General features: G+C 40.2%; 2 protein-coding genes across 2 annotated transcripts in view; one reads left to right on the forward strand and one right to left on the reverse strand.

The window, feature by feature from the left end:
- LOC308091860 (synaptotagmin-5-like) overlaps positions 1 to 9,969 on the forward strand; it is a 33,048-nt gene extending 23,079 nt beyond the window's left edge. The window contains exon 5 of the mRNA XM_080437601.1: positions 912 to 9,969. Coding sequence (XP_080293727.1) covers positions 912 to 1,061 — 150 coding nt within the window. The 3' untranslated portion in view covers positions 1,062 to 9,969. The remainder of the gene's footprint in view (positions 1 to 911) is intronic.
- On the reverse strand, positions 1,061 to 21,703 carry LOC308089121 (calcium-independent phospholipase A2-gamma-like). The gene is made up of 9 exons (XM_080433690.1): positions 21,566 to 21,703; positions 19,168 to 20,699; positions 16,613 to 16,762; positions 16,182 to 16,192; positions 15,814 to 15,908; positions 13,384 to 13,555; positions 11,947 to 12,004; positions 10,610 to 10,805; positions 1,061 to 1,203 (listed from the first exon to the last, which is right to left on the reverse strand). The coding sequence occupies exons 2-9, from the start codon at positions 20,605 to 20,607 to the stop codon at positions 1,193 to 1,195; spliced, it is 2,133 nt and encodes a 710-aa protein (XP_080289816.1). The 5' UTR covers positions 20,608 to 20,699; positions 21,566 to 21,703; the 3' UTR covers positions 1,061 to 1,192.
- Between the last annotated feature and the right edge of the window lie 940 nt (positions 21,704 to 22,643).

Below are 22,643 nucleotides of genomic sequence, written 5' to 3' on the forward strand. Positions count from 1 at the left end.
CGGGAGAGAGTCCAATTTGAAAGTGCTTTGTAGCAAGTTCCAGGAACTTGTAGCGGCAAATGAAAAGCCAGTTTTGTCAAGTTCTGACCTAATACAACTGACCTTAAGAACAAGCCAATCATTTGATTGAGTTAAGGATTAACATACTGATTTAAAATCATGGAGATGTAATTTCCCAAGTGCCTTGAAGAAAAACAAAAAACAATGACCTATTTCACCTACAGTACTTTCAAGAGACTCTACTGTATCAAAATACAACAAACAGGGCAGCACAATCCTTCTTCCTGTCTAAAGCAGTTAAGATGTCCTTTGTAACAAAGTTGACATCAGTGATTGTACAATGATTTGATCTAAAAAACAGATTGAAGAATGTAATTACACGAGAGCAATGACCTACATTTTTGCCAAACATGGAAGCTTGGAAATTGGACGATAATTATATAAATCATCATTGGTGCTGATTTACACGTTATGTATTGGAGTCACATGGGCAGTCTTCCAGGCCCTGGGAAAACTAACTGAGGCAAGGCAAATATTAAATACTGTATGTGTTAATTGTTTATTGATGGATGATATTGTTTTGGTTATTTTCAACATCAACATCAACATCTAATTAATAACCATTACATTGAAGGAGTAGTTCACCCCAAAAAAATCTTATTTTCTATCAATTACACACCCCATGAAGCCCTGAACTCTTGGAGATTTATTAGTTTTTGTCACATTCCAAAGCCAATAATTCGATGACTGCGTGGCTGCTCAGTAGGAGACTCTATGGAGACTCCGCCGGTCATTCCAATTATTGGTTTAGGAATGCGACAAAAACTAAAAAACAAAGAAATCTCCATGAATTCAAGACTTCATTGATAGATTTTTCACTTCAATCCACTGAGATGTCTTTGTGCCAACAGGGGCGTCTCTACACAAAGAGCAGCGTGCTGGGCCGTGTGCTGATTGGCAGCGAGGCCCTGGAAGCAGGACAGGGACACTGGAAGGACATGTGTAGTAAGGGGCAGATGGAGACAGCCCACTGGCACACCATCCAATCAGCCGTCCTGTAGCACTCAGATGGAGACAGCCCGCTGGCACACCATCCAATCAGCCGTCCTGTAGCACTCAGATGGAGACAGCCCGCTGGCACACCATCCAATCAGCCGTCCTGTAGCACTCATCAGCAGACTGTAGGACTCGCTCAATGTCTCTCTTCCAAAGGAGTGTCGACAGTGTAGATATGCATGGAGAATGTGGGACAAAGCATGATAGAAAATATGTTAGCTAAGGATACATCATCAAATTCCCATCCAAACTAAATTATAATCTTTTACTAAAGATTCAAAGTGCTACCAGGGTGCTCCACAAACGACCCATTTTAAGATCTGTCTCTTAAAGCATAATGCCGTCATAAATAAATGTTTTTGTCATTGTCAACACAGCCAACGACAAGTCAAACACCAAAAAAACTCAAATTCTCCTACCTACTTACCCACTTAAGCCCTATTTTTACTTTGTCGTACACGCCCGTGAAACTAGCTGATTTTACAAGCTCACAATGCATCACACTGTGACGTGCTGTGAGCATTCTTTTGAATGATTTACATTTTTGTAGATTATCGAACAATTTGTATTTTAAGTGTGGTCCATCTTAGCAAAACAAATACATTGTAGCTCATATCCTGAAGTCACAGAACTCCAATGTTGTCCAAAAAAGTGATAAAACAAGTACCAGACCAGTACTGTTGTTTTGGTCAGTGTATTTAATCACTGTGATGGACATTGTACAGTAATTTGACTTGATTTGATTTGATTTGATTTAATTTGATTTGATGTACTTTATTGTCCCCTTAGGGAAATGCATCCTCTGCATTTACCCCATCAGCAGTGAACAGCCACTGTGCAGCACTTGGAGACCAGCTCCTGTTGTAATGCCAGTACCTTGGTACAGGGCATAGCACTGGCAGGAATATGTACCAAGCTTGCATGTCTTTTGGTCATGTAAACAAGGCAATGCACGTGATGCACGGGCACAGAGATGGAAAAAGCTTTCACCTTCGCTACATAAAGTTGTTACTGTATGAGATTACAATGTAGCAACAGTACTACAGTATGTGGGTGTTTTTGAACAACAATGGAGTTCTATGACTTCAAAGATATTACCTATATATTTGCTTTGGTGACACAGACCCACTTTTAATGGTGAAATGCAATTTAAAAAAATCTTGGTTATGTTGAAAATAACAATCTGTTTTGTTAGCTGTATGATGGCCATGTTTACTTTTATATGGTCTGTCTCTTTTCTCAATACACTGCAATGATAGAAATTATTAACTGGCATTGAACAGAGCATTTAGTTACATGTACAGTAGTTGTACTGCTCACAAGGGGCCCATAAGAGCATTTGGACCATTTGTTAACCACTTCCAACCCTGCATCTCTATTTTGGGCCTGTCATTATAGGTAAAAAATAAATAAAAAAAGAGTGGCACAAATAGCAGAAGTACAAGCTCACACATGTTGCAATGCATTCGCGCTGTGAGCTTCTAGATCTGCCATTTACGAGGAGGAAGACATTACACTAATGCCATTGTACATCACTGCATTGTCCATTTGATCCTTTCTACACTGACCCCAAAACATAAACCCCAAGACCGCTTCATTCCAGTTACATGAACTTGTTAAGGACCGTGGTTGTATTGTAAGTATTGTGCTGCAAAAAAACTGTATTGTGCTGTTTCTCAACCATTGATTCAAGACCTGAATTTGGGTTGCAGAATACCCTGAACATGGTTGCTGACCAACAACTACATCAATAGTATTATGTAGGGGTGTGCCGATACACTAATTTCAGAAAACGATACGATACGATATTTGGCTCACAACTTCGATACGATTTCGATACGATACGATACACACTTTTTTATTATGAAAATATATGGGGGAGAAAAAATGCAAACAAATAATTCTGTTTTTGCATTATTCAGACGCAAACTTGTAGCTTTTCAGCTACAATAGCCGTTTTGAATCCAAATAGGGCAATAGTGTGACACCTGACCCGAAAAAAAACAACATGTTGTCACCCTTTTCACCTCGGGGCTGTTTGCATGCCTGATTATTATTATTGTAAAAAAAAAAGAAAACGATTTTTTTTCTCCCAAAACGATACATATCATCAGGAAAACGTATCGCGATATATCGCGGGACGATATATCGGCACACCCCTAGTATTATGTAAGGAATTATATTGGGTCCATCCTGATCCATGTACGTTTTTGGGTACGAGTGTAATATCATTTGAGAAGCACTGCAGGACATAGACTCTGATGTCAGTGTTGACCAGTGTCCTTCTGTTTTTGATGGCTTGTGATTTACTTGTGTGCAAGTACAGTACTGTATGTAAGTAAGTAAGTAAGTAAGTGCATTTTATTTGTATAGCACATTTCACAGAGAGGACTCACAAAGTGCTTTACATACAACAGAAATAAAAATGGCAAAAAACTATCAAATGATAAGAAACAGAACAAAAACACAATGCATCTGAGAGAAAAAACAAAAAAAAAGCAGACATATTTCAGCTTTGGAGGAGAACCTCAGTGACATTACCCGAAAGCATGTTGAAACAGTAGAGTTTTTAGCTGATTCTTAAAATAATCACAGAAGCTGCAGCTCTCAGGCCACGAGGGAGGGCATTCCAGAGCCTAGGCGCTACAGACTGAAAAGCTCTGTCACCTTTGGTGATTAACCTGGTACGAGGAATGACCAATAGACCCTAGTCTGCTGACCTCAGGGACCTGCTGGGCACATATGGTTCCAGCAAGTCAGTTAGATATTCAAGTGCCTGGCCATGCAGAGCCCTAAAAGTGAGCACCAGGACCTTGAACTGAACTCTGAAAATTACCGGAAGCCAGTGCAGAGATGCCAAAACTGGAGTAATGTGACATCTTCTGCTTGATCTAGTTAACAGTCTTGCAGCAGTGTTTTGAATGAATTGGAGGCGGTCTATGGATGTCTTATTGAGGCAGGTGAGAATCGAATTACAGTAGTCAAGGCGAGAGGAAACGAAGGCATGTATAATCATTTCTAGATCAGAATGGGAAACAATCGACCTTAACTTCGCAATATTCCTGAGATGTAAAAAACAGTTGCGGGTCACCGATTTAATGTGCGTGTCCAGGTGCATGGCCTGATCAAAAATGACCCCAAGGTTCCTGAGATTGGGGCTCACATTACTTTTGAGGGACCCAATACATCAGAGGCCACAATGAGCACCTCGGTTTTGGCCTCATTCAACTGGAGGAAGTTGCTTGCTAACCAGGCCTTAATGGCAGACAGACACTCATTTAAAACAGAAAGGTTAGAATTAAAATCGTCAGGGCAGTCAGGGTTAAAAGAGCAATACAGCTGGATATCATCCGCGTAAAGGTGGTAGGAGATGCCTTTAAAATAATTTATAATGTGTCCTAGCGGGAGCAAATACATTGCGAATAAAATTGGACCAAGTACCGAGCCTTGGGGGACCCCACAGGAAATGTGTACATATAAACATCCCTGACCAGCTTTTCACATGTAGGCTGTGCTTTTTGTGTATATTACGTGTAGATACTGTATGTATATATATATACACACACATACATGATCAACTGTGGTTCCCTGGGTATTGTATCTATTGTTAAATGCAAACCACACTATTGTACAGATTTTTAAGAATCCTCCTGGGCACTGGGATTCACTCCAGCCTATAATGTTTAAAGTACATGACCAGCCAGTATTGTGCTGAACTTTGGCTGTACTACAGTAAGTTCTAACTATCAAAAACAATTGTATATAGTATATAAAGTATATAAAGCCCTATTGTATAGTGACATGGTTTGAAAAAATGAAGATGGTATGGGTACTCCGTTAAAATATTTTGGTTTTCACCCTCATCAGGGTATGTCAATCAACATGAACGCCATTACCCGATGACTTGATTAAATGGTTGCTACAGCCTTGCAGGAACACAGCAGCCAAATGTAAGATGAGGAGATAGCTTGCTGTACTGTTCTTAGCATCACTGAGCCCTTACATTATAGCAGAAGTTATTTTTTTTTACTGACCAATGAACATCAGCTAAGTTTAGTCTCCCAATATGGTACAGTATAGTAGCCTACGCAGAGAGAGAGAGAGCAAAAACAATGGCTAAAAAAAATCTATACAGTACAGTAGATGCATAGTGACAGGAGGCTCTCTGTTTTATTTATTGTCTGATGGTGGTTATATTGTCCAATTTGTAGATGTGTGCCTTTGCTTTTTTAAGTGAAACAGTTTCACAGTCATGTGAATTTGAAATAAAGTGATTTATGGCAGCTTATTTCTTCATTCTCCTACACGTTTGGTAGAGTTTTAAACCTTTTACAGCGTGGCCATAGCATAGGCCAAGTTGTCTAGAACATGGTTTGTGTGTATATGCACATGCAGTATGTCTCCCTAAGAGTAGACCAATTCAATCACAGCTCATGCTGTGCATGACCATACAAAACAGAAGCACCTCCAGCCACAAAAGCCTGGTGAAGTAACTGTGAAACCTGGAGCAAGAACATTGGGTCATAGTGGAAACTCTATGTATGCATGTAAAACAAGCACAAAAAAAAAAACACTTTCATTAAATCTCTTAAGTTACAACAATGTTCTTGTGAAACACTGTTGTTGTTATTGGTGAAGTGTTTATATACAATAGATCACTATTTTAATTTGGCCAAAGGAGACAGACCTAGCCCACAGTCTGCCAGCTTAAAGGGCTGTGCAAAACAAATTAGACACAACTGCATATTTCTTTAACAATACTATATTGATTATCTGGCCCCTAATATGTATCCAGGGCATTAAAAGTTCTCCAGCACTCCATTGTGGATATTTTTCTCTGTTTATTCTGTTATGTTCCCAGAGAGCACAACACACAAAATACATGCTATGGGAGAAATCCTGCTCAGCTAAAGTATAATTTCGATGGTGTCTGTCTGTATTAATGTATCATTATATAACACAGAGCAGTTTTCAAACTGCACACCTCGTTGTACCTAACTAACAATGAATTACTAGAGGCAAGCCAAGCCATTTGTGTTTATTTTGCTCATGTTGTACTGTATATCCCGGGTTATTTTGCTTGCTGATTCAGTACTATTAGGTCCCTGGCTGTGCTAGCCCTCTGGAGCTGCAGTTCTCCACAGTAGAGTCCTCTGGTCGACTTTTGAAATGGAGTCTGAGGACACTGAAGTGTGTGGTGGGGCCCTCCCTAGATTGTTACCCTAACCATGACCACACCAAACACAAGCCTAAACTTAACCCCTTGAACCCAAGCATCACTACTGGGTCTAACATTCAGCGAACGTAGCAGATCTACAAGATTGGCTATTTTCGACAAAGATATTTTAGTGTGGAGTAAAAACAGAAGGGGGTCCTTGTGAGTTCTTGTGAATCTGGTCAACTATAGGGTAATCTCTCATGAACAGCAGAGGGTGCTGTTTTTTCATTTTGTTTTGATGATGGGTTCCCAGATTAACTATAGGGTTATCAACCATAGTGTGAAACAAAACTGCTGCAGACTTCATGTCACTGTGTCACCTCTGTCATTATTTGGTTGCAGGGATAGGCACTGTTTCTGATAAATGTATTTGAAATATATTTGAAATACATCTACTATTTTGCAATTTTGAAAAAGAAAAAAAAAAAGTTTTTGTTTGGGCTAAAAGGGATGTGTTTTCGACCCTGTAGAATACCCTTATATCTTCAGACATTGGTCATAATTTATCACATAAAGCACAGTACGCATATATACCTTTAATTCTGTGGAGCTCATACCTGTCCTTGGCAGCTGCAACAGACCAAATTTTGTTTACCGTAATTTAATAATATTTATTTTGAAAAACATACATTTTTAACCATCCCTAGTTGACTGGTTCTCACAAGTGGTCAGTTTGCAGAACAACACATGGAAAGCCTGGCACCAGTGCCATCCAGCTTGACAGGCTATGATATGATGAGACTTTTTTTGTTTGTTTGTCTTTTTTAAAATAGGAAGGAAATGTCACAATACTTCAGAAGCACTTGGAGGTCTGAAAGGACCTAACAAACTATGATGAGTCAACAAATTTTGAGGAGTCATTGCCTGTAGTCAAAAGTTATGCATTCATTTTGTCACCACAAGATTGAGAAAGGGATTGTGTACCACTAGATGAGTTGAGGTACTGGCAACCACCTCAGACATAGCCTTCACAACACTTTCAGACATGGCTGCCTCTCAAATGCCCCAACTAAAGACATTTATAAGTATATACAGTATAAATATAATAGTATCATGTGTATACTCAAAACATTAAGCAGTGTACCTCAGACTTTTGTGCAAGTAATACATCACGTAGCAGCAGCAGATATCAATATGTAGGAAGTGTACAGTGTGGGAATCTAGCTTGGAGTATAGTTGCATTGTGTAATGTCATCTGACATTATATATATAAACATTAAACAAATTAACATCATGAAACATATGGCCCTCCTCAGATGCATGAGATACGGGAAGAGGAGGGCCCACAGAGACTGTCTGTGTATAGGGCCCTTAGGTTTGTGCTACACCCCGCCTCTGCGACTCATGGGAAATCTCAATGCTGTAGTGTGTGTAAACTTTTGAAATTAAACCATTTAACCTTGACCACCTTGTACCTACTGTCAGACTGTTATCATTTATGAACATAGACAATTCACCTAAAAACCACACCAAACAAAGCTGTTCTCATTCGACATCCTCACTTCATCCTACGTCACTTCAAAGGCCCGTTCGGCATGCTCAACTAAAAAGGGATGAACTGTCTGACCTCTGTCTGGTGCAGAAGATTCCCAGTAACACAAAAATTCGAACTCAGTTGAACTAAGTTGAACGTCTCTTCAGTATTTAATTTGTAATTTGCAGCAGCAGCAGTCACCGGACAACAGAAATGTATGTGTTTCGGCCGTTGGCGAAGGCCTACGGCCAAAACACGTCCGTTTATGTTGTCCGGTCCATCTTTCAACATGAAGTAAACAAACAGGTGTTGACAGACAATATTATACTAAGCTAATTAAGACAATAGTATATTTAATTTTTTGCAACTTTGCCTCCAAAATTATAGCCCTTACTTGTTTATCCACACAGTCACAGTGGAATGGAGAAAAAATAAACAAATCCATGCATTTGATATCCCCCCTGTTCATTCATTTTTATGCATGGCCAGTGGGGATATGTTTTATCCTAGCTTCTGGTCAGAATAAATTAAATACAAGAATTTCCTTTTGGAAATGTAGACTGTCTAATGTTCAATATTTATGGTTGATAATAATATCAGACCTTTACAATTTAATACAAAAACATTATGTGAACTACATTGACCCTGGCATCCCTATTAAAATATGTATATTACATAAAAAAATAGCTCAAATAGCAGATCTACAGTACAAGCTCACAATACGTTACAATGCGACGTGTGAACTTACAGATCAGCTATTTGTCATGTGTTGAAGTGTACAAATCGAACCCTATATGACATATCTGAGTTCCTCATTCTGGGTCACACATGGGAGTTGACAAGGCACCTTCACTTCTAAGGAACTTCATTTCTCAATTCAACCACCCATCTACTCGACAGAGCTAACGTAAGTATAAGATAAAACACTTTCAACATGATGGAAATTCATTCATTTAAGGTCACGTATTTAAAGCAAAAGAAAGATTGTTATAAACGTTTTATGAAAGTGTTGTTCAGAATAGCTTTGTGTGTTCTGAAATGTAACCGCAATCTGCAGATCATCTGTTTTACACCAGTGCATACTGTACTGTACATTACTTGAATGATATGCCTTTTATATTATTAAGGTTGCATAGTTTAAATGTCTTTAAGCATTGGATGAACGCGTTCTCTTTTATCACAATGGCTTCCTTCAGATTCTGCTGTGTATGGATAACCCATACAACAGTTATAACAAAAAAAACAACGGTATTGTAAAGCACATAGTTCAGGGGTCGGCAACCTTTTTGACATGAAGTGCCATGTTTTTATTTAAGTTTAATTATGTCACCACATCAAAATATATTTCCAACATATTTTGATTGTCCATATGCATAACAACCTTTATTCTTTTCTTCTCCTTCATCTGAAATATTTTCATTGAAATCAGGATTTAATGATCATTAGATTCAGAGCAATATTCAGAGCAAATCTCCCAGACTCCCTCCCCAGATAGAGTTCAGAGTTTGAATGAAATGTAGAATTATGTGCACGTGCAGGTCAGGATGTAATTTGCATACAGATGTGAGGGGACTTAATTGAAATGATTTTTTTTTTATAGCTGATTTTAAAAATACAAATCCTCTCTCTCACACTTATGTCAGTGTGCTAGTGATCACCCCCCCGCCCCCCCCTGTGCCAATGTTGGCACCCGTGCCTAAGGTTGCCTACCCTGTTTTCTGTGTAAAGGTGGCTCCAGACCAAACAGACTACTTCAGACTACTTCAGACTACTTCAGACTGCAACAGACTGGTATTCAGTTGGCAAAAGTTGGCATTTAAGTCTGTCAGTCTGTAATGCATTCATATCCATGTAAACACTTTTTAAAATATTATGTTGGGTTAGGGCTAGGGTTTCATCTTTCAAAATATCTCGTTTTCTATTATAAAAATGTTAAAATTCACAAATTAAATTTCCTATAATGAAGGCAATGGATAATGATGTTATTTAGCTAGAATAGAATAATTAAGAATAATAATTAGAACACGCTTCCAAAAAATAAAAATAAAAAAATACATGTTTTCGTTTTTTAACTTTAAAAAATGTTAAAATTATTAAAAATAGTGACACTAGTGGTGTTAGGGTCCGAAATGACCCGTATACCATAGAAGGTAAAAAGTCATTTATTTTTCATAAACTCTAACTTTATTTTACTCCTGATAGCAAATGCTAATTGAGGACAAGTCTCTCTCACTCTCAAACATGTAAACATTGAATATTGGCAATTTGGGGGGGAATTGAGCCACACCTCTTTGCCGGGTCATTTCGGACCCTAACACCACAAGTGTCACTTTTTTTTTGAGACCATCAGAATTAATTAAAATGATGATAAATAATTGTGTTGCGTTAAAATGGCTATTTCTGAGGATATCATGAAGCCTCGTTCCAATAAAGACATGTAAAGGGTACTTTTTACCTATTCAAACTTGAAAACGGGTAAAAAAAAGACCCTAACACAATGGAAGGGTTAATGCTGAATAGTAGCTTCCTGCATGCAAGTAGTTGCTTTTATAACACTTTGTCATGTAAAATACACATTTGGTTTCTCTTTACATATTAGTAAATAGAGACTGTCCTTACTAGCAAAGAAAGTAGCCTAACAGTAATGTCATTGGAAGGAGAGGGGGTGGGGCAGGGGCGATCTGACCACTGTCCCGGACTTTGGCAACACCTGCCTTAGGCTATCCATGCTCTCCTACGAGATGATGATGGGCAAACCACTGATGAGACACAGACGGCCTCAGTAATTATTGCACAACCCCGGCTCTGTTTGTGTGTAAACAATCAAAGCCTCTGTTTTTCCACAAATGAGATTCTCTGACCTGGTGGAGGTCGTTCCCCAAGGTGAACTCCTGGAAGTATCCGGGGGGCGGCCGAGGAGGCGTGGAGAGCCTGCCACAGCTGGTGCTGGCAGCCTCCCAGATAGTGGGAGCGCACCCCTGGCAGGAGGTTGTAGTTCCTGAACACGTAGGCCTTCAGTGGAGTGCCCCGGTTCACTATGGTGCTCACGGCTGCCACCTGCAGAGCGGCACACATCATCGTCTGACGTTATAGCACACGTACTGTAGCAGCATGATTTCACACAAGTACTGTACATCATGGTGTAAAATGCAGGTTATGCAAGTCTGCAATTGGACAGATGAGGGTTAAAGATCGAAGGGAATAGAATATAAGCCTGGGCTTAGGCTTCATCCTCTTCTGATGTACTGTAACATACTGAGAGCTGTGGCATATACAATTTACATTACATAATTAAACTTCTTTTTTTTATGATGAAATATAACAAAAGTGGAATGTACAGAGTCCCCCCATAGAGATGACATTATAAAATGAATAGTTCCGGTCCTTGATTATGATTGGCTGAGCAGTGTTCGAAGCCATCGTAAAATGCTCACATACTGTACCAGTATGTGTGACCACTGTGATCAGTATTACAGCAGCAAACAAATTGCTTCAAAATGTGCGATTTTCACTACTTCTTGTAGTCAAATTGTAAAAAAAATAATTAAATGGGATATATCTAAGATTCCATGTTGCCATATTTGGTAACTGTTTCCTAAAAGCAATAAGCAGTAATAAGAGGTGGTCTGCAGTGATTTTAGAACGGGCAGGGCCCGTAACAATGCCCCTGAGCTGTTCTAACATAAATTTAAACCACGGCCTCTTGGGGATTATTGCTTTATTCTACTCTTCCAGCGACACCAATAAAATATACCACAGGAAAGAAAGAACACAGTGATTGGCTTGGCAATCAATTTAGATATCACCTCCAGCTCCAGAAGATCAAGTCTAATCCTACCAGTTCAACTCATTTTGCTCTGCAGCCAGGCTGGCTGAACCCTGTTTTCTTTTTACTTTGTCAAACGACCGTGCCACGCGCCAAAAATAGCAAATCTACACTCTCAAGCTCAAAAGGCGTCGCATCTGCAACGCCTTGTGAGCACAGAGCATAAATTAAGCATTACAGTGCATTTTCCCTTCCGTGCACATCCAAGACCTGCAGTGGAATAGCAAGGGGTGGTATAATCAGACAGAGACAGAGCCGGCGGGCTTTCTCTGTAACCTCATTATAGACGTTCTGGGATACAGGCTGACTGGGCCGTGCTACACCAAGAGACAACAGGTAGCGGCGAGAGACAGAACATCTTCTGACACTCACCTTTGGGCAGTTGGGGTCTCTTGAAGTTTCCACCATGAGATCAGCGCCCATTCTCTCTCTGTGGAGGAGATGAAAGGGCGATGTTATACGGCATGGTGTACTTTGGTGTACGTTTTCTTTGGTTTATGCTTTCTTTGCTTTATGCTTTCCTTTTGTCTGTGTATTGTACTGTCTGTGTAGGGCTGGGCAATATATCAATATTATTTTGATACTGTGAGATTGTCTGAAATTATGGATATCATGATATCGTGACATGGCATAATTACATGTCGTGGTTTTAACCCATTAGAACCGGGAAAGCATCTGTGTCATTTTAGATTTTAGGTTGGCTATTCAAAAATAGCAGATATACAAGCTTCGTGCCACGCTGCAAGCTTGTGCATCTGCTAGGGGAGAGTAGGGGAGTGGCATGCAGCAATTCTCCAGCCTGACAGGGAATAGAACCAGGTACTTGAGCCTATGTGGTACGTTCCCAAACCACTCGGCTATCGGGTCGCCCTACAATTTTCCTTTACACACTTAGCTATAATATAGGCAATACTGATGATTCATTATCAAAAATCTGAATGTGTCATGTTACCCGTCTATTTTGTGTATATGTCTGTTTGTTTTTGTTTTAAAAAAAAGGAAGCAATCCATATATATGAACAGAAATGTATAATCCTACCCTGTGCTTCACAATAAAAAAGATTTGAAACAAACAAAAATCTGATTGTGTAAAAATGTTGTGAAAGCACCAATAGTCATCCCACAATATCAATATCGAGTTATTTGGTCTGAAATATTGTGATATTTGAATTTGCCCAAATTGCCCAGTCCTAATAATAAGGGCTGAACATTAATCTCAATCAGAAATGCTATCTTTTTATCCAGCAATGGAGGGAGAGGCTAAAACGCATATATCTGATGGAAAGCATTACAGCTAGACTACATATGAGGACAGAGAATTTCATATCAGATGGACACCAGTAGTACTGCAGTTGCCCAGACTGATTGGGGATGCGGTCCCCGGGAGTCGAATTGGTTGCCTGTCCTCCCTGCGCTATTGGCTGGAGTGTCCTGAAGGTCATGTATGGATGATTGGTTTGCCACAAAAATTACAAAGGCATCACAGACACAGGTTGCCTGTGTCTGTGATGCCTTTGTAAGTTTTGTGTGTGTCTGATGCTGTTGAATGTGTGATGCAATTTTTGTTTTGTTTGTTTTTGTCTAGTGTATGTCCGTATGTCCATATAATGTGATTACAGAATGTATGAAAATGGAAATAAAATTCAAGTGCAAAAAAAAGAAATGCTATCCTTTTGTGTTTTCGTAAATCTGCCTTCCAGTACATGATGATGCATGATAGCATGCTCTTCCCATGTCCACAGTGTAACAGTGGAACTGATTTGACGATGTTATGACATTATAATAACACAGTGCGACAGTGGAACTGACTTGAGGATTTTCTCCCAGGCCTCGCTGTCATAGAAGGCGTGGCTCCAGCCCATCTTCACTGTGCCGACGATGACGTTCTGCTTGAAGACGTCTGAGCCCAGCCTCCTGTACAGATCGTCACATTCACTGAGGGGGTATTGGAATACACCCAGCATGAAGCCTAGAATTGCTCCTGTGGACATAAAACACACGTTTATAAATGTGTACTGAGGCAGACACACACACACATAGATACACATGCAATTACCCACGTAAACACAGACACAAATGATTGAGAGACAATAAGAAGCCTTTTAAACACGCCTTTGTCAACAGGAAGTCCAGAAAATTCAGCACGTCTCCAGTGAACACCATTAAAAGGTATGGGAGTTGCTGACAAAGAACCACAGCAGCAATGTAAAGCTCATCCTCCTATCCGTCCCTCGGCTAGTCAAGCCCTAAGGTCTACTGACAGGGACTTGATGGGGGGATAATTGCCTGATGGATTATCTCTTATCATTACACCGGGCTCATCCATTCCCAGCCAGTGGATGTGATTATCGTGGCCACTATGGCCAGAGCACTGCTGTTCTGTTTGCTGTGTTACCGTGTACATTATGCATGCACACACAGCCACGGCATCATTTTAAAGAGAAAAAGAAAGAATATATACATCACACTATTTGCAAAGCTTTTGTGACACAAATTATCTCAGCAACTTCATCACAACGTCTCCGGTTCGATTCCTGTTGTAAACTTATGCTGCGTGACTTCCCCCCTCTGCACTGTCATCATGTCTAAATAAAGAAATAAGGGCATGGCATTGACCTCATTGGCATGGTAGAACATGGAGAACTTGGGAGAACAAAGGTGAGGGGTAGGGGAATGATTTGGGTGGCCTGCGCTAGCCAGATGTGGCAGATGTAATTTCATCTGGCAAGGAGATTACCATGGTATTGCAACACACTCACACAAACGCTGACTCCAACTGGAGGGATTACAGTGTGAGAGAGCGTTGCTGGGAGGCACAGAAGGGAGGAAATGGCTAGCAGCTTGGGACAAATAGGAACTTCGTGTGTTGAATAAGGACACTGCTTTGCAGGGGGAAAGCATTGCTTTGAGGCATGGCAAGGTCATATACAGACCGAATGTGATCCACAGTACCCTCTAGTGGTGATTTTGCATATTGATGAGAAAAGGATCAATTGTATACGTGCTGCTTGGTACAAAATGAATTTCCGCAAGGACAATAATGCATCCATCTATGCTTGAAAGATAAAACTACAGTATGTAAGGATAATATAGTTGAAGAAAGTGACATACACCTCAAATTTCAAGACATAAACCCTGAATTCCTAACTAACATTCCCCAGTCTAAATATCTTCACTGTAAAACCCTGGCTTTCCACATTAACGTGTCCAGCACACCAGGGGCGTTTCTTTTTGTGTGTGCGCAATTAATTCACTCGGAAATATATTTTTTCAAACTGCTGTTTGTGTCATGCATGAATTAAAGCTAAATCAAATCTCACGACTGAAAACGTTTGTATGGTCAAGCCCTAGCTGCGAAACATGCTTCCATAGAAGACATGCTGGCTTCTATAGAATCCAAATGACTGAAAACAGTCGTGGTGACTGAGAACTTTAATCCATCGTGTCATGACACGAGTACATCCACACGGGTCGCAAAATATTACACGGCCTGTAAAAACATATAGGACGCAAATAGCTGAAAGAAAATGGGCTGAATAAAGGATTTGTTGAAGATTAAAAATACAACACTGCCTAAATAATAATGGTCTTGGCTTTGTTAAATGGTCCAGCCAGATTCAAATTAGTGTGTCAGTGAGGCAATTGAGACCAGACAAGAACACAGTGTTAAATGGGTCAATGGGAGATTGGTACAGTTTTTAAATATAGTTTATACATTTAAAAAAAAATCCTGTCTGTTTATTTAACTCTGGAGTGTACACTCTCAGCATTATAATTCGACAATTTAAGGACCTGTAAGACCTTTTAAATAGATAAAAAATACAATTTCTGCATCAAAAGTAATCAACAAACTATACAATAAAACTGGTCAAACATTGGCCAAATTGACAAATAATATAAGAAATAGGCAAAGATTGTGAAAATAGCCGATCTACAAGCTCACATTACATCTGCTATTTTCACAATATTTATCTGTGGAACCGAGTCAAACAAATTGTAATGCCTCAACTCCTACAATTCCAAGAGCTTGTCAGGGTGGGGGGGTCCCCAGTCCAAATAGGATTATTTTGGGGGGTCGCGGCCTGGAAACTTTGGGAACCCTTAGGTGTACACAACATACAGTATGCTTATGTTTTGTACACTCCTAACCAATGAGCCACATCAACCCCGTCGGGTTCCCAAGGCTACTTACAGTATTTCTTACTTTACATAAAGAAGTAGGGCAGGAGGACAACATACCTGTGCTGACTCCACAGATGTAATCAAACAGCTGGTAAACGCGTTTTCCTGTCAGGGACTCCAGTCTGTGCAGAGCCTGAAGGGCAACCAGTCCTCTGAAAGACAAAATACACCAACAGTTCACAATGGTCAATGGTAAATGGACTGCGTTTATATAGTGCTTTTATTCAAAGCGCTTTAATTCACATTCACCCATTCACACACCGATGGCGGAGGAAACCATGCAAGGCAGAAGGCAACCAACCTGCTCATCGGGAGCAGTTAGGGGTTCAAGTGTCTTGCTCAAAGACACTTCGACAAGCAGTCAGGAGGAGGAGGAGGAGGGAATCGAAACCTGGAACCTTCGGATTCCAAGACGGCCGCTCTACCTCCTGAGCCACTGCCGCCCCGAATCACATCTCAAGATATTAATACACTCACAACTCCATGAGAGATACAAACAAAAGCACACACACAGGCTATATACGGTAGCTTGACATTATGGATAAAAATTACATTTCTGTTTGACTTTTAGGCTTTGTAAACTAAAGGTGCACAGGGAAGATATGACAAATAACGTTTTAACTTACATAATTTAATAACTTTATACTTGAAAAAAAATCATAGTGGAAATAGTTATCAAGATCTGCTATTTCCACTATTTTCGAAAATGTTTGAAAATATATGAAAATGTTTCAACATGGAAGTGATTATGACGATTATGCAAAAAAAGCATTGCGATTAGGTGATCGATTATGTAATAATTGTGGCAGCCTAGGGCTTTATGTTAGGACCAAATATCCTAACATAAAAAGTTTACCTTGACTGACAAGCCACGGGTCTCTGGAAACTCCATCAGGTGGTAACTGAAGTCCTCCACTCTTTTGGTGTAAACCCTTACATCTGAGGCCCTCTGGAGAGATTGGACCAGGGCCCGGGTTCGATTGTCCACACTCACCCTGGCAATTATCTAAGAAGAATCAAATACCACATAACAGAAACCAGTTAGGGCCTCTTTTTTATTTTAAACTGCGGGCATGGATGAACAATTAAACAAACAATTACACGTAAAAAACAAACAAAAAAAAACTATACACTAGTTTAGTAGGTTTGTTTGTCAATTCAATCCGCTGCAGCCAGAGACTGGAATGACCTACGAGAATCTTTTTGAAACTGGACACTTTAGGGCCGTTCACACACCGAGCACTATAACGATAACAACTATAAAATCATATATTATAGTTTAGTGGTTCTCAAACTTTCTCAAAACCGTGACCCCCCAAAATAATCATATTTGAACTGGGGACCCCCCACCCTGACAAGCACTTGGAATTGTAGGAGTTCAGGCATTACATTTAGTTTGACTCGGTTCCACAGATAAATATTGTGAATAGCTGATCTACAAGCTCACAATGCCTTGCAACGCAATTTTCTAAATGTGTGCCTCTTTCTTAGGCAATATTTGGCCAATATTTGACCATTTTCTTTAATAGTATAGTTTGCTGATTACATTTCACACAGTAGCCTAATGTTTTTTTAAGTATTAAAAGGTCTTAAAAGCTGTTAAATTATCACTTGTGCAGATACCCTGTATACACTTATACTATATGTTTTTTTTTTTTTACTGTTGAGTGAGAAGAATTGTTGCACCCCCCAAAAAACTGTTGGAGACCCCCCAGGGGGTCCCGACCCACAGGTTGAGAACCACTGATATAGTTCACCATTGTCTTCGTTATAGTTGTGGTGTGAACTCTGCCATCCACTTGACTTAGAACGATTTAGAACTACATCTTTATAGTTATAGTGCTTGGTGCGAACAGCTAAGTGAGCTTTTAAAGTCTCTGTTACGGACATTCTGAAAGACAAATGCTGTCCTTCAGACTGTTAAGCCTGATTTAAACTTTGTTGCACGCTGGTGTTGCATGCCGTAAATAGCAGAAAGATATACAAGCTCACAACGCGTCACATTCGTGATGGGCTGTGAGCTTGTAGATCTGCTATTTACTGAGCACGACACCGGCACACAACTACGGTAAGTATAACTGAGGCTTTAGCCCTTATTGTTGTCTCTTCGGCTCTGCAGTGCAGTAATGTGTTTTGTGCGCACTTTAACTGAATGTTGATTTCTTTCAGCCCCTTTAGTACCCCTCCCTCAAGAGACCTTGCCTTTTGCCAGCCCCCGCAGTTGTAAATAAAAATGTGTTCTTAATCTAGCCTTGCCTGGTTAAATTAAAGTTATGTGTTTCTGAAATATGTTTCTCAAATAAATAATTATCTATAAAAGCAACAACGTTGTTGTTTATGTCAAGAGTTTGTACCGGTAATCTAACTAATGATTCTGGGCAGGTGTGTCCATATCTCCCTACCACATGGAATACTACTGTACGTGGCCAAAGTACATGCAATATTACAGTATATAACTGGGTTATTTTTGGTTAAACATTCCATGAACAAGTGCATCAGTACACCATCACACGTCATACAGTAAAGAGTGAGTCACATGGTCATGGTCAGACATCACATGTCAAGCCCATGTCAGTCTGAGAATATTTCCATGGTATACACTCAGTCACAACCATGACCATGACCTATGGTATCGTGTTACATTATTCACCTTCCTTGCATTTTTTTGCTTGTACAAGTGTGCATCTTTATCAGCATCAGTACAGTGACAAACCAAGCTAAGTGAATGGAACACAGACAGACACCCAACAACATGCATTTCCCTTAGTTTATATTTCGGTAGACCCTTTAGCAAGGTCAAAAGCAGAACTAATTTCACAAATGGTTACATGTCTGAACTTTTGTGGCTTGTGGCTTAAATAAATCCCAATTATTTTGCTTAATTTTGTAATAATATTCGGTGGAAAATGTTTTTATCATCTTCATGACATAACTCATTGTGCCTATCAGAGCCATATATTAGGTTAAATGTCTTCTGTGTGATCTTATTGTACCTCTGTGAGCCTGATGGATGTGGAGATGGCTTGTACAAGGTTCTGTATGTGTATAATGATGAGGAGAAAAGGGCAAGCTGCAATAGCTGACGAAATATAAGACGTCGTCTGAATTGATTGCAGAAATTAATTGCATTGAGTTTCACAATTGCACAATTATGTGAAACCTAAAAACAGTATGGTAGATTACTTGGAGCCCCTGGGAGTCAATACTTGGTCCCCTCCTTTTTTCCATCTACTGTACCCAAAATCATCTCTTTGCCAAAAACAGCAGATCTACGTTCTCACAACGTGCTGCAACCCGGTGCATTGAGAGCTTGTAGATCTGCTATTTTCAACATGCCCAGAATAGGGACGCTATGGTTGATGTGGTTAATTGTGCAGCCCTAATGTGAAGAACATACTGCAGACAACATACCTTTTCTCTTTGCAGGAGGAGTCTCTTGGCTTTCTCCTCTGCAGCTTTTTGCTCCTTATTGATCGTGGCCTCGGCAGACTGTTTTTCTTGTACAACCTCTGACATCTTCTCCTCCACACTCACAGCAGCACGTCTGGACTCTGCTGCCCTGAACTTGGGGACCAAGGGAGCAATGTAGCTCCCTACAAAGGCCTGGACAGAGGGAGCCGAGTAGGACAGGTAGTGACCGATGCCCTTCTTATGTGATGATGGGGCACTCGTAGCAGCAGGCTTTGAGGCCAAGGTATTGGACATTTGCACGAGGTCACTAGTTTGTTGGCCCGGGGAGGAAATGGATGATTTGGCACCACTGTCCACTTTCTTCTCATCCGTATTAGTACTGCTGCTGAAGTATGCGTCGATTTGATGGGACAAGTAGTTGTTGTCCACTTTCTTCTCATCAGTCTTAGTAGTACTGCTGCTGAAGTATGTGTTGATGTGATGGGACAGGTAGTTGAAAGTCTCATCCAGGTTGGCTGAGAAGGTGCTGGGGTGGAAGAGCTGTTGTGTGGTGGCAGGTTTGGAAATTGTTGCTCCCTTGTTGTTGGTCTCACTTCCATTTGGCGATGACGGTTTAATCTCGTCCAACACTTTTGCGGCAACTTTTGTTTTGACAGTGGAAGCATGAACACGCCTCAGCTTTTTCTCCCCTCGCTCGTGGACGTTCGGAGCTGCAGGTGTGGCAGTCGCCTGGGCAGCAGTGGCAGTCGCCTGGGCAGCAGTGGCAGTCGCCTGGGCAGCAGTGGCAGTCGCCTGGGCAGCATTACAGTTTGGTACAAAGGTAGTGGTTTTGACGTCAGGTGTAGCAGCAGGAAGAGGAATAGGAGAGGTAGACACAGTTGAGGTGGGTGTCGGTGTGCATGATGTTGTAACAGTGGGAATGGGAGGAGGTTGGTTGAGAGTAGGTGTGGTTGTGGTCTCTTCAGCCTTTGGCTTAACTTCAAGGCTGGTCTCAATCTCTTTGCTCAGTTGGGAAGCATTGGGTTTGAGTCTGGCGATTTTGGAGAAAAGTTCTGTTCGTGTGCCGGCAGCGCTAACAGCCTTAGAGACGGTGTCGAGTGTGTTCCTGAAGCGCGCCATGTATTGACTCAGACCAGCGGACCAACGAGAGGTCGAGGTGTTCAGACACAAGGCACTGGTGTGCAGTCCAAGCCGCTGTCTCGCCTGACTCGCTCTGCCGAGCCAGCCCTTCCGTCCTCGACTCCGCAGGCCCTGGACGTGCTTCCACCTGAGATAGCCAAACCCGTGGATGGCAGGCTGTCGTACGTAAAGCCTGTAATGGGGGGCACGTAAAGGAGACAACGGAAGCGATGAAGCCGGCCTCTGAGCTTGCGCGTGCCACAAGTCAATGGCTCTGCTCACTTTCAGCACCCACGTCTCTGGAGCCCCTCTGTAAGCCATTGCTTTTAGGTCTTTGAGGTCACGTGTGTCACAAGGAATTATTATTCCATCCAAGGAAACATTACATCTACACACTCTTGCTTTTCATAAAGCTGGTGAACAACAGAAAAAAAAACATGATGCAAGCATGAGTGAAAGAAGGTAATGAAAACAAAATGCTACAAAATGTTATGATGATAAAATGAAAACATGTGATGAGATAGCTAGCATCATGTTTAAACTTCACTTGCTGTTCTCCTTTGTAAACCCTTTTTTTTTTTAAACTGTGGTTGACATTAAATATACACGCAACTATAAGCTGTTATGTAACCCAGTGGTGTAAAGTAAGTAACTAACTACATGTACTCAAGTACTGTACTTAAGTATCATTATTCTGTTGTTGTTGTTGTTATCATCATCTATGCTGCTGCATTGTCTGAAGGAAGCCAAACCAAAACAAGTTTTACTCTTATGTACCTATACACAAGATGTAACATTAAAGTACAACCTTGAACCTTGAACTTTAAGTACAATGTTGAGGTATTTTTTACTTTACTGGAGTATTTCCAATTTTCTGTACTTTTACTTCTACTCCACTACATCTCAGAGGCAAATGTTACACTACAATTATTAGTATTATTTTCAAAAGATTTGTAAACATTTTATACATTTGAAAACTTGTGAAAATGGTACATTCTGCATAATGGGTACTTTCTACTTTGGTACTTAATTATATTTTGATGCCAATTACTTTTGTTACTCAAGTAAATTTAGAATTCCGGACTTTTCCTTGTAACAGAGTATTTTCTACATTGCAGTATTGATACTTCTACTTCAGTAAAATATGCGAGTACATTTTCCATCACTGTTATGTAACTGCACTTCACATTCATCAGCATTAAGCTAGCTAACTCAGAGATCAGTCAGTCAGCTAGCCATGCTAACCCGAATGGAATAAATAGAAGTATGATGAACATACCAGTGTTCTTCATGGGAGCTTTTCAAAGAAGATATGCCTTTCTGCCATTCATTAAAATATCATTCAGATAGTGATGATGAATGTATAAATAGAGCGTTCATTCACATTCCACACAGACTAACGTGTGTTGTTGTCTTGTTGACAGTTTCTTTCCAGAATGGTGGTGGTGACGTTGTGTGTGAGAGGAAAACAATGACCACGTGATCATCGGTCTGTCTGTCACGACCGTCATGGATGAACTTCAACCTGGTGTTTGAACTTACTATCTTTTTGGTCCGTACATCAACATAAACTTTTACATTTCAAATATAAAATGCTTACCTCATGGCCATGGATGTTAAAATAATGTGCGGGTCCTTAAAAGTACCCGTATTTTTCGTATTGTTCAATAAAAAGCATTTTAATACGATTAATGGCCATTTTCTTCGTTTTTTTTTCAACTGCTTTCATCCATGTAACCCTATCGGTTGGGAGGTGTATTGCACACTGATACATAATAACTGTATGATAAAAAATCCACCAATCAAATTAAAATGCTTTTTATTGAGAATTACAGAATATAAAGGTACTTTTGAGAACCCGTACATAAATGCAACATTTGTGGCCATAAATTAAGTACTTTATATTTGAAATTTGAATGATTATGTAGATGTAAAGGTCAAAAGGAAAAAAAGTGCAAACACTATGTTGAAGTTCATCCATGACGGTCATGAAAGATGACCGTCTGGAATCCATGGCTAGGTCTGGCCTGTAATTGGTTGTCTATCGCCCGTCCCTAAGAATGGAACGTGTTCATTGGTTAAGGGCAGAGCCATCGGGCAGAGGCTTATAATGGATTCTCACCGCCCAGAATTTCAATGGCCTTTTGCCTGTTTTGAATGAAATAACAGCAGTGATGGAAGAAGTACTAAATTTTTTTTTACTTTAATAGTAATAGTATCAATACCATATTGTAGAAATAGTCTGTTACAGTACAAGTACAAGTTTTAAGTATTACAAGTACAAGTATTAAAAATGTACTTGAGTAAAAAGTACAAAAGTGTTGGCATCAAAATGTACTTAAAGTACCAAAAGTAAA

The sequence above is a fragment of the Gymnoscopelus braueri genome, assembly GCF_963280865.1.
Source record: "Gymnoscopelus braueri genome assembly, chromosome: 1".
Taxonomy (NCBI): domain Eukaryota; kingdom Metazoa; phylum Chordata; class Actinopteri; order Myctophiformes; family Myctophidae; genus Gymnoscopelus; species Gymnoscopelus braueri.

Bases quoted from the DNA above. Each gene is read 5' to 3' on its own strand.
- LOC308089121 (XM_080433690.1), bottom strand. From the start codon at position 20,607: ATGGCTTACAGAGGGGCTCCAGAGACGTGGGTGCTGAAAGTGAGCAGA. The intron at 12,005-13,383 runs GTCAGTTCCACT...TCTCCTCCACAG, and splicing joins GCCTGGGAGAAAATCCTCAA to AGAGAGAATGGGCGCTGATC. The intron at 10,806-11,946 runs GTGAGTGTCAGA...GCCGCTCTGCAG, and splicing joins GAGACCCCAACTGCCCAAAG to GTGGCAGCCGTGAGCACCAT.